General features: G+C 52.7%; 1 protein-coding gene across 9 annotated transcripts; it reads right to left on the reverse strand.

Moving 5' to 3' along the window:
* Positions 1 to 76: 76 nt before the first annotated feature.
* RAB29 (RAB29, member RAS oncogene family) lies at positions 77 to 11,346 on the reverse strand. 9 transcript variants are annotated; one of them, XM_064472441.1, is made up of 9 exons: positions 11,179 to 11,346; positions 10,909 to 11,059; positions 9,803 to 9,899; positions 7,849 to 7,920; positions 5,919 to 6,100; positions 4,233 to 4,354; positions 3,955 to 4,031; positions 3,739 to 3,859; positions 77 to 3,549 (listed from the first exon to the last, which is right to left on the reverse strand). In XM_064472441.1, the coding sequence occupies exons 5-9, from the start codon at positions 6,078 to 6,080 to the stop codon at positions 3,432 to 3,434; spliced, it is 600 nt and encodes a 199-aa protein (XP_064328511.1). In that variant the 5' UTR covers positions 6,081 to 6,100; positions 7,849 to 7,920; positions 9,803 to 9,899; positions 10,909 to 11,059; positions 11,179 to 11,346; the 3' UTR covers positions 77 to 3,431. The 9 variants fall into 9 exon arrangements, with proteins under 9 accessions (XP_064328511.1, XP_064328509.1, XP_064328515.1 ...); XM_064472439.1 differs by lacking the exon at positions 9,803 to 9,899; XM_064472445.1 differs by lacking the exon at positions 11,179 to 11,346 and having other exon boundaries at positions 10,909 to 11,116.
* Positions 11,347 to 11,491: the final 145 nt, after the last annotated feature.

Below are 11,491 nucleotides of genomic sequence, written 5' to 3' on the forward strand. Positions count from 1 at the left end.
CAAGACCCGTTTCTAGTTTGAACCTGTGAACCCATTTGTTAGGACTGCTGAGACAGGAAAACAACAACAAATGCCGCACGAGCAATGTCAAACTTTTATTTCAAACTTTGCAATACCGCATTAGTTTGAGATTGATATGGAGAAAACCTCCCGGCAGTTTCTTCTTTTCATATAAACATAATACTGCAACTTCACAGTAATCAGGACCCTGTCTCTAGAATACTTCTGCACAACTGCCAGCGGTTAAAAAAATATAAAATCTATATTTTGATATTGTTGACTTATTTCTGAACTATACTCTGCCCTCATGATTTCAAATTCTATTGCAGTAAAAATTTCCAGCTCTGTGGACCCATAGTGTGCTACCATCAACATACAAAATACACCGTTAAACTTCATGTGGTTTTGAGTCCCGTGACCACAAATTAAAGTTAGAGGAATGAGAAACAACACGTGGAAGAGTGAAATAAGTACAGTTGGCCCAGGGTCACACCAAGTCCAAAGTCAAAGCAGGCACTGCACACGGGAGAAGCAAGCGCCTTCGTTTTCAAAACGGGTCATTCCTGACGCATCAGAATAAAGATGAGGCTTTTCTGAGTCATATCGGAAAGGTTCCAGTTTTTAATCGGTCTGCGCGAACGAGACTTGACTTTGTTTAAAATACTTCTTAGAAACTGCTTCCCTCAAGCTGTCTTTTCCCTTCCAGTTGTTTTAAAAATGAGAATTATTTCAACTAGCGCAAGCTGGGCACAACCAATCTCAGGCGACCGTTCTCTACCCACTGCCCATCCCAGCAAGGAGCATGTTTACGTGGGGCTTTTGAACCAGTTTGTTTTACAGGCCCAAGTCAAGGTGGTTTTTTTTTTAAATTATTTTTGTTCTGCTTCTTTAAGCACCTTGTGTGCCACAGAGCAAGCTCTAAAAAAACGCACACATCTGCACAGCAAAATCGTTTTCCTGTCTGGTTGGGTTTTTACACCGATCTCAAGCAACGACTGTTTCTGTTGTGTAGGCTTGGTTTCTGACATTTGTCTACGGAGCCTATTAAGATGTTAACAAGCAGTAAGCAGTGTGGGGGGAAAAAAATACCCAAGGCACACACCAGTACCGGAAACCACTGGGCAAAACAGAAATTATTTATAATAGAAAAAAAACTTCAAAGATCTTCCTTTGGCTTTTTGCTTGTTTCTGAGCAGTGCTGTTGAAAAAGAGATCCAGATTAAGAGGTCCAGACACCGAAGAGGCACCGGTAGACATCAAACTGACATGCAAAAGGTATAAAGATGCTTTCCTGCAAGATGCGTGGCCTCGCAGCGAGGCTGTCGGAATAGGAGTTAGAAGTTTTCCCTTTGGTGCCAAGCTCTCACTGCCTCGAGCCGTCGTGGTCCTGGGCAGAGGTTTCCACCGTGTGCCTCGTTCCTCCATCTGTACGACAGCTCTAACGCTCGACCTCTGCTGAAACGCTTTGAGGTGTGTATACAGACATCAATAAAATAACACATCAATCTTAATGGTTTCGTGACAGATCCTTTAAAAAAATCAGACCCTTCTCCCCAGTTCCATAAAGAACAAAAAATATTTATAGGGTTTAAAAAAATACTTTTTTTCTTTTTAAACACAAAGCTCAGGAAGTAAAATTCAACATGACAGTTCACTTTTGTGGCTAACCAGTTTTACACGTTTCACGTTTCTACGGTGAATCCAACAGTGCAGAAAAGGGTATATTTAAGCACCTGTAAAACCAAATTTGGCAATATTTGCGCAACAGAATCCTAGCCCAGACATTTTAGTTTTTAATTAAAACAGTGGAACACAATACTAGTTCTAAATTTCTTAGCTTTTCTACTCCAGAGAATGAAAACTCAGAATCTTTTGTGCTTAGTGAAGGCAACCAGTTCCTCTTCTTACCACCTTCTCCCTCCATAGACTATATAAAGTAAGAAAAGGCAGACAGAAGGAATACTTTGCTAAAGAAAAGCAATGCGAATTCAGCAGGAATCGGGACAAACCGATCTACAGTCCCATTTTCAAATCAAACTACTCCAGAAGGGAAAAACTTTACCGAAGGCCCCGTGTTCAAATCCTAACCTAAAACACGGGCAAGACAATTCTATGGCATAGCACGCCTGTATAAATGCATACGAGGCTAGACAACTCCAGCCCTACAGACCGAGTTTCCTGTTAACACTTCCGAGATAAGCATCTAGAATGCTTTTGCCAATTTTTGGTTGCCGTTGGCAAGAACGGCTCCCAGCAGCGAGCACCTGGGGATACGCTAGGGAAAGCGGGCATCGCAAGGCAAGTGGGGAGCGGTTCTCTTCATTTCCTTTTGCCCTGCAAAGTCTTCTCCTTTGCGTCCCCCTCGCACCACTAAAACCGCAGGTGGGCTTTCGGAGAGCTGCCTTCCCTGCACCATCCCTGCTACCAAAGGCACTCATCGCTACAGAATAATTGTGGGGAGGCAATTCATCAGCAATTGCAAAGCTGTTTGAGATGGTAGGATGCAGGGTGTTCTAAAAGTGAAAAGCACCGTTGTTCTGCCATACAAAGGAGTTTACAACCTATTCCTCATTCAGCTCTTCGTGCCCTAATAAAGTGACAGCAGAACAGAATACGCTGGACAGAGGGTGAGCGAGAAGGGACGAACAGAAGGCAACTGGGCTATTCGTGACAAAAATGTGAGCTCTGTGCTGTTAAGCATCGCAGTCAGTACACACGTAAGGGCTGTGCTACACCGTTTCTCAAATTCACACCGGTAACTGTACAGGTCTGGTTACGTGGGACACCGCGCTAACCCACATCTGGCTTCACATCTTCAGGACAGCTAGCGGCAACGACGAGATGCGTTGGGTCTCTTCAGGTCACGGAAGCAGAGGTATGGAGTTCCAGAGCATGAAGTAAAGAGTGTGCTGTAGCCCCACGCGGGGAACGCACAGGCACAGAGACCGTTTGCACTCGGCGTGCATCGAATGAAGGTCACCGTAATGCTGTGGCCTGGTGCCTCTGCCTACGGTGGGTGCAGGCGGTGGGGAGTAAAAGGTGCGGCAATATTAAAAACGTACCTTCCGACATCCTTCGCCCTGCCTGAGACAGGCCATCACGTGCCAGAAGATGAAGTGCTCAAAAGTTTTAAAAAAAAAATTAGTCCAAGCATGTGCTCGAACGCGGACTGTGCTACATCACCAGCAGCAGAGCTCCCAGTTGCTACTACGCTAGGAGGAGGAGGAATTTTCTCACTCCTCTCTTCTTTCCACTCCTCACTCCCAGTCATTGTAGCAATGCTCTGCTGAGAACGAATATGCATTAAACAGAAGACAGTTCATGATCATGTTTAAAAAAAAACAAAAAAAAACCAACCCAAAAACCAGTGACAGCCAGTTTAGGAATAAAATGGTGGTAATAACAAAAGGCAGATGGTGCAGTCAGTGCATCTAACAGCAGGCCCAGCCTGGCGGGGTTGTCTCTTTTATGTTAATATAATCCCCACTCCCCGCAGCAGAGGAGCTTCCATCACCAGCGGATGAGGACATCATCTTTTCAATCAGGACCCTAGAAGACAAACATATGTGAGTTTGGTTTTGTTTGTTTGTTTTTAACAAGCAGCATTGGGCCACACGGCCTTTCAGCAGTATAAAAAAGAAATAGCAATTCGTTCTAGACGGACATGAAACTCCAGAACTGAAAAGACAACCAGGTTAAGGAACCTCACAGCACCGACAACAGCATCCCTGCTATTACCTGGCAGCATCAGACTCTGCAGTGACCGGATAACTAACAACTCCTGCTGCAACCACCTCACCTCGGCTCCAGCTTACGACTGGGACACAGCAACAGGCTTCCCAGGTACCACCTGCCCAGCCTCAAGATCAGGAGTGAGTATCCAGTCTTATACTTTTCCAAAAAGACCAAATTCTCCACCAAAGGACTGGTGCATCACAAAAGAATTTCTAATACCTTTTGCACAAGAAGTCCCATCCTCCTGGTAGAGGCCAGCATGTGAAAAAACATTCCTGGTATTGTTCAAAGAATTTCTGTTTCCAAAAGCATGTCAGAGATTAACCGAGGAGAGAAAAACCTCTGGCCTTTTAGAATTTAGTCTCCCTTTGGGAGATTTACTTGTGTATTATTGCTGCTGTTTGCTGCTTACTGACAGCATCTCCCCTCACCTCGGAGACAGCCGTGTCTGAAAGAGGGAATTACCTCTTAGGTGTTTCACCAGTCGTTGTGCCTACCTCATGGACTCATTAATATTCTTGTTTTCCTTGACAGATGTCTCCACCCAACCAGAAAAGCCATTTTCTTTGCTGAACCGATCCACTTCGTCTCTCGTCACTGCCCATGGGGAAAGGTCGCACTGTAAAACAAGAATCCGTCATTTTAAGTTCAGCCTTTTAATTTTTAAGCTGGGGGGACAGTTCGCCCCCTCAGCCACCCACTGCCTGGGTGCAGGCAGGCAGCAGGTAGCTCAGCCCTTCACATCTCCCAGATCACAAGCTGATAGAGAGTTCTTAGGGCAAGGTTCTTAATGGGATGTTGCAAGCAGCAATTTATCTCATCTGAGATGCTGACACACCTCGGTCAGGCACGCGTGGAATGGAGGTTCATCCAGCACAGGACAAGAAAGCATTGCCACTCATCCAAAATTTGCCCAGCCTCTCAGCAGCCAGAAAATGTTACTGGTGTGGTGCCACTGAGGCAGCGCCGCGACGCCAACGGGATGCACAAAGAGGTAGTGGGAAAACCTGCCCCACAGTGGCTTTAGTGCAACTGGGCGAGTGGCCCAGAGAAGGGCCACCAGGATGATCCAAGGACTGGGAAGTTGCCGTACAAGGACAGGCTGGGAGAGCTGGGTTTGTTCAGCCTTGAGAAAAGGAGGCTCAGAGGGGATCTCATCCCCGTGTACCAGGACTTAAGGGGCAGCTACAAAGAAGATGGAGACTCCCTTTTTACACAGAGTCCCGTGGAGAGGACAAGGGGGATGGACACAAGCTGCTCTTGGGGAGATTCCCATTGGACACGAGAGGGAAGTGTTTCACAGTGAGGACAGTCACCACTGGAATAATCTCCCCAGGGAAGGGGTTGACTTGGCCCCGTTGGACACCTTCAAGAGTCGTCTGGACAGGGTGCTGGGCCATCTTGTCTAGGCTGTGCTCTTCCCAGAAATGATGAACTAGATGATCCGTGAGGTCCCTTCCAGCCTGGGATTCTGGGATTCTGTGACTGTACGCACTGCAGCATTGCCCTAACGCAGGGAAAACTGTTACCTTAAAACAGCTACCAGGGGGAAGCACTGTTTGTGAAGAAGTGGAGAAGAGAAGCCACTCTCCTGCCCACCCATCATGTTTTTGAGTCATCTCCAGTTCTAGGCTCTCTCAGACTAGGCAAGTCTCAAACTGAATCTGGAAAGGGCTGCTGAGCCAACGTTGGCACATGAAGAACATAAAGGTAGTTTTTAAATGAAAGAAAAATAAATCATTAAAAGACAGCAACCGATCTACACAGTGAAACCTGACACTGCATCCAAATGAAAACTAGACATCCCTCTGGCAGCTCCGAAGAGAAAGTTCACCTGCGGCATCACACACAACCCTCCCAGGCTACTGCCAGTTAAAGATCAAAACCAAAAACCTTTATAGGATACCCAGGAGCTACAGAGCTCGAGCTCCAACAGCACAAGGCACTGCATCCTAGGAAAGAGCAGTTGCCAACATCTCTTTAGTGCCATCATGTCCTACCGGTGTCCTGGGTAAGGAGGAGAATGCTTGCCAGAGAAAGAAAATTCAAGAAGAGTTCAGGAAAGGATTAAAAAGACCACAGGCTATGGGACAACTCTGGGCAAGGCTTAACGCTGAAGGGGTCTCCTTCCATTCCGCACTCCCACGCACACGAACGCCCAGAGCACGACCGGAGCTGCTCACTTTGTTAGCCAGCAGTAGGCAAGGCACGGGGTTCCCGTCTGGCAGCATGAGCTTGCTGTCCAAATCCTGCTTCCACTTCTGGCTGTTGCTGAACGTGCTGATGTTGGTGACATCAAACATGATAATGCAGGCTGACGCCTCCCTGTAGTACAGCCGGGTCATGGATGTGAAGCGTTCCTGCCCTTCAGGATCAAAAGGAAAAAGAAAAAATGCCACCCCCAGAGTTACCGATTTCAGATTTGTTCATGCAAATAAGATGCTCATCACGGTACACCATTTTCTCAGCTGACACTAACAATCTCCACGCAAATAATGAGGAAATACAGGCACTGGGATGCATCCTGCCTGGGGTACCTCAGCAATGCAGCGACAGAACTGGAACAAACCGGGGAGCTCTGAATCCTGACCCAGACACTCAGATGTCCCAGAAATAGCTGCGTTACTCCCAGGGTAACAATTAAAATCTAGTGTCCCCGACCCCACGTTCGCCTCCCTGCCAGCTGAACCCCGCCAGCAGCAGGGTGCCCGGCAGGACCGTGCCGCCGGCGTGGACTCGGCTGCTGCCTGCTGCGGGCACCGCGGTACAGACCAGGCTCTCCGGAGAGGAAAATCCCATACTAAGCAGAAACCATTAAAACTTACATACCCTGTTGTTGCTGTTTAAACCTTTCAGCCTGCCTGTGCTACCAAAACTGCATCCAGAGCGTAGCTCCGCTGCGCTGCTGCGTGGTTTGATTGTGCTTGCGTAGGAGGGACGCACCACAAAGCATTCACATCGCATCGCACGGGTCAGCGGCACGGTGGAAACCAGCGCTTCTGACACCGGAGGGATTTCACTGTGGGCTCCCATGCAGCCCCGTAGCTGGTCAACAGGCTTTTCGCTCTGAAGCCATCGAGAACAGAGCACTTTGAGTTACCTCAAGCCATCTGACCTTCTCCGCACACCCCTGAGGTGGAAGGCAATGCGCAGGGGCTGTCGGTGCGCGCACCCCCTTCTCTCGGGGCACGACAAGAGCACCGTGACCAGCGCGGCCCCTCTGCTTTCCAGATCTTACATGCCTTTCTGGGGCTGAAATTGAAATCAGTTTCTTGCTGCAATCCTCTTGCTGTAAACTTCTTCCTGTTTTCTTTTTAAGCATTCCAGACGCACGCGTCTGAGCAGCGAAACCGGAGGAAACCACAACCCTGTTTTCCTCACCCCTCTAGATCCAGAGGTGCCATTTTAGAGACGCTGCTGCACCAGCCTGTCCTCGGCCTTCTGCTGCTACGGAGATTTGGGAACTGCGTTTCTCTGCGCCTCTCTCCACTTCACTGCATGTAACGCTGTCCCCCAGAGCGTGCCCCACTCCCGACCCAGCCCCACCGCCTCGGGGGCGCCCAACGTCCCCCTCTTGCCACGTCTGCTCCCGAGGGGTCCGCCGAGCTCTGCTCGCACAGGTCACTGAGCAACCAGATCGCAACTTCCCAGCTCCGCTCCTGATCCCGGCAGCCAGAGCAGCGCGAGGCCAGCGGAGCTGCTCCACGCTGAGACACGAGGATCAGGCCTTCCTGGCCTCCCACGCCAGAAATCAGGATTTTAACAGAAAACTCAGAGCTGAGAAGTTACATATCTAGCTACAAATGAGCCCGTTTCCCCGTTCACTTTGCTCTGGCTTTGAAATAGAAAAGTAAGGCTTGACAGGATTTATCACCTGCACTGCTGCATTCTTTGCAGATGGGCTTTTGATTAAGTATTTAAATTACTACTGCAAACTGGAGACAGCACTGCAAACCAGAGCAGTCCTGCCCCTTGGATCCACAGGCTTTTAGGATTTATTTTTGTAGCAGACTCCTATCGAAATAAATAAAAAGAAATGGGAAAAAAAGAGGCCAAGCCATTGAAAGCTTTAAATTCTGCTCCTGACCAGCTTCATCGTTTGTGTGAACATACCTGCAATGTCCCAGAGCTGAAGTCGTACAGTCTCCGATTCCGACCACTGGACCACCTTCAGAGCAAAATCCACTAGAGAATCCCCAGAAAGAAAGGAAACTTAATTAGGGGCATTCCTCACCACAGCCTCTCCCCATTTCCCAGCACAGGCCAACCAGCCACCGCTTTCACAGCCGCGGCAGCTCGTGCTGGACCATCGCCCCCGCCAGCACAGACCAGACACAGACCGGGAGGGCCCGCAAGTGCTGTCCCTTCTCCTCCAGCGCAGAAAGCTGCAAAATAAGTGTTAAATCCAGAGGGCTCCACACACTGTCTGCTCCACCCTGCAGAGAGCATGACCCCATGCACACAAAATGCCTTCAGATGAGCAGAAGCCAAGTGCGTCAGCAGCACCTCATCCCTCCCCGGGATGCTACGCTGGGCTTGTAATTCTTCCTGAACTTCAGGTTAGAGAATTAAATAACACAACGAACGGAGCCACGTTCCTCCCCGCCTTGCAAAGCCCAGCCTGGCAGGTCTGCTGCCAAAGCCCTTGCAAACAGCAGCAGGGATGCTGCTCTGTGCTTCTCTGGGAAGGAGGACAGCAAGGTGGAATTTCTCCAGCAGATGCAGCGCTGGGTGGACCTCGCGGGGCTTTTCAGATTCCTGGACCACCAGGGTTTGTAACCATCCCGTGCGCAACTCCCTGTTTGCGGCACAGAGCTCAGGCTCGTTCCTGATCCCTGGAGATGTAACACCAGCACTAGAGACACTAACCAAGAGCTGGGGAAGCAGAAATTAAAATGCTCAGGAGTACAAACTCCCCAAGCACATAACCCTGCACAACCACAGGCAAACAAAAGGACACTGGAAACCTGGGAGCTTTAGGGAAGGCTTCCCTTTCCCGACTCTAAATGCCAGTAAAACGCTGGATTTGCTGCTGTCGCCTTTGTTCTGCGCTGGCTGAGCTGGTCGGCTGCTGGCATGTGGAGCTCCGTGTCCTCCTCAACCCCCCACCTACGCCTCAGCTGCGGCCCGTGCAGGGAGAACGGGGAAACACGGCGTTTTCCTCACATTACGATGCATCAGGTTTTCTCCGCAGGGGAAAAACTCCCCAGCCAGGCTGCCAGCCGTGCTCACCAGGGCTGGGACTTACTGAGGCCAGAAACAAATGTGAAAAAAAAAAAAGTAAAAGAAAGAAAACCACCTGCAGCTCGTACTGCTGGGAGCGACAGTGCGGGCACGGCCCGGGCGCTCTGCCCCAGCGGGATGCGGCTCTCCAGCGTTTTCAACACTCATCCCCTCTCGATTCATGGATAAGATTTAAAAAGCCGTGCTCTGCCCGCACTATTTCGGGGCGAGATTTACCGGGCAAAGCCGTGGCCCCTCCCGCTCCTTGGAGGTTATCCATTTACACCGATGTCAACCATCGAACGCCCGATCCCGGTCACCTCGTTCCCAGCCGCCGCGTTACAAAGCTGTCGCTTCGCCCACCTTCCTTCCAGAGCACGGCCGATACTTCGGCGGCGGCTTCATGCTCGTTTAACAAAAATAAACGTCGAAACGGCGCTGTTCTTGTTTTCCCTGGAAGGAGCTGAGGCTGCCATCTGAGACCCTCCGGGTTAAAACTCCCGGGGCTGGTTGTTCCCGGGGCAGGAGGGACGGGCCCCCCGGGCCTGGCACGGAGAGTGACAGAAGCCGCTGGTTCGCCGCCGAGCGCGCCGGGGGCCGCACCCCGGGCTGCGAGAGGCCGTAACCGCCGAGGGGCCGGCGGCTGGTCCTTCTACAAACCCTCGCTGCCACGTCTGCGGAGGAGGGCAGCGAGTTTCCCACCACGGCCTACGAGCGAGGCGAGCTGAAGAGTAACAACCGCGATAGTTCCGCCGGCTTCTGGAGCCGAACGAGGACCCCCCGCCCCTCCCCGCGCTTTAGGAGCCGCCAGGCTCGCTGTGCGGCCGCCCCCGGCCCCGCTCACCCCCCACCGTGGACTTGTAGTGCCGGTTGAAGCTGTCGTTCGCGTAGCGCTGCACCAGCGACGTCTTCCCCACCGTGGCGTCCCCCACCACCAGCACCTTGAACATGCGATCGCGCTGCCCCATCGCGGCCCCGGCCCCGGCCCCGGCCCCGGCGCGGTCATGTGAGGGTCAGGTGGAGGCGGCGGCGGAACCGGGGCCCGCAGCGGGGCTGCCGGGACCTGTAGTCCGCACGGCCGGGCCCTGCCCTCGGCACCCCTGCGCTGCCCAATCCTGCTCCCTGCACCCCTGCGCCCCCAGACCCTGCTCACTGCCCCCCCGCCTCTGCCCCCCCAAGCCCCCAGGCCCTGCCCCATGCACCCCCAGACCCTGCCCTCTGCACCCCTGCCTCCCCAGGCCTTGCCCCATGCACCCCCAGACCCTGCCCTCTGCACTCCTGCGTCCCCAGGCCCTGCCCCATGCACCGCCAGACTCTGCCCTCTGCACCCCTGCGCCCCAGACCCTGCACCATGCACCCCTGCCTCCCCAGACCCTGCCCCATGCACCCCCAGACCCTGCCCTCTGCACCCCTGTGCCCCCCAACACTGCCCTCTGCACCCCCAGCCCTGCCCCCTGTGCCCCCCAACACTGCCCTCTGCACCCCTGCACCCCCAGACCCTGCCCCATGCACCCCCAACCCTGCTCCCTGCACCCCCGGCTCTGTCCTCTGCACCCCTGTCCCCCCAGGCCCTGCCCTCTGCACCCCCAACCCTGCCCTCTGCGCCCAGAGACCCTGCCCCATGCACCCCAGGCCCTGCCTCTGCACCCAAGCCCTGCCCCATGCTCCCCTGCACCCCCAGACCCAGTCCCCTGCCTCTTTGCAACCAGAAGACAAATAAAAAAGAATCCACCACACGCACATGCACGTATTTTAAGGCATTGCTACACCATTGTCGGGATTCCTTCCAGGTCTTAAGCTAACGCCAAAGCGTTTCTCTCTGTAGGAAGTGGTCCGCAGCTGCCCCCACCCCTCTTTCCCCCAGCCAGAACAGGAAAACACAACCCTCCCTGTGCCCCCAGAGCCACCCTGTGCCCAAAACCCTGATATTTATTGGGCATGCGAAAGCACCTGCAGCTTGGGGTAGCACGGCCCGGGGCCAGAGGAGAAGCTGGAGGCAGCAAGGTCGTGGTGGCGGCTCCCCAGTCCCTGGTGTCGCTGGGGCTTTGGTTTAGGACTCTCCAACGAGCAGCCCGGAGGCGCAGCCCTCCAGGGAAACAGTCTGCAATAGGCAAATGCCTCAGCTGGGGAGGACGAGAGGCCTCCGACAGCACCGATTCCTGCAAAGTCAGGGGCTTAGCGTGTTCCCAAACGCGTGCAGAACCTTTTTGCCCCACATACCTTAACCAACAGTCACAGGGGCCACGCGTGAGCCGGGGCAGGGCTTCTGTACACAGCAAGCGCCCGAGAGCAAAGCCCTGCGGGTCCTGCCGGGAAGCCCGGCGCAGCCGCCTGGATGCGGCCAAGGGCCCGGCCGAAGCCAGCCCCGTAATCTGGCATTTACACTAATCCCGGTTTGCTTTGTGCACAGCCATTTATTTGCTTTTCCTCCCTCATTCCACCGCGCGTCAAGAGTTTCAGCATAAGCTGAAACAAGCTGCAAAATATGAGACCTTTAACCAAGTAGAGAGGGGGAGGAAGGAAAGACACCAGA

Source organism: Phalacrocorax carbo, chromosome 23, assembly GCF_963921805.1.
Source record: "Phalacrocorax carbo chromosome 23, bPhaCar2.1, whole genome shotgun sequence".
NCBI lineage: Eukaryota > Metazoa > Chordata > Aves > Suliformes > Phalacrocoracidae > Phalacrocorax > Phalacrocorax carbo.

Bases quoted from the DNA above. Each gene is read 5' to 3' on its own strand.
- RAB29 (XM_064472437.1), bottom strand. From the start codon at position 9,926: ATGGGGCAGCGCGATCGCATGTTCAAGGTGCTGGTGGTGGGGGACGCC. The intron at 6,101-7,848 runs GTATGTTCACAC...TTGATCCTGAAG, and splicing joins TCAGCTCTGGGACATTGCAG to GGCAGGAACGCTTCACATCC. The intron at 3,860-3,954 runs GTATTAGAAATT...CCTGATCTTGAG, and splicing joins TGGGACTTCTTGTGCAAAAG to GCTGGGCAGGTGGTACCTGG.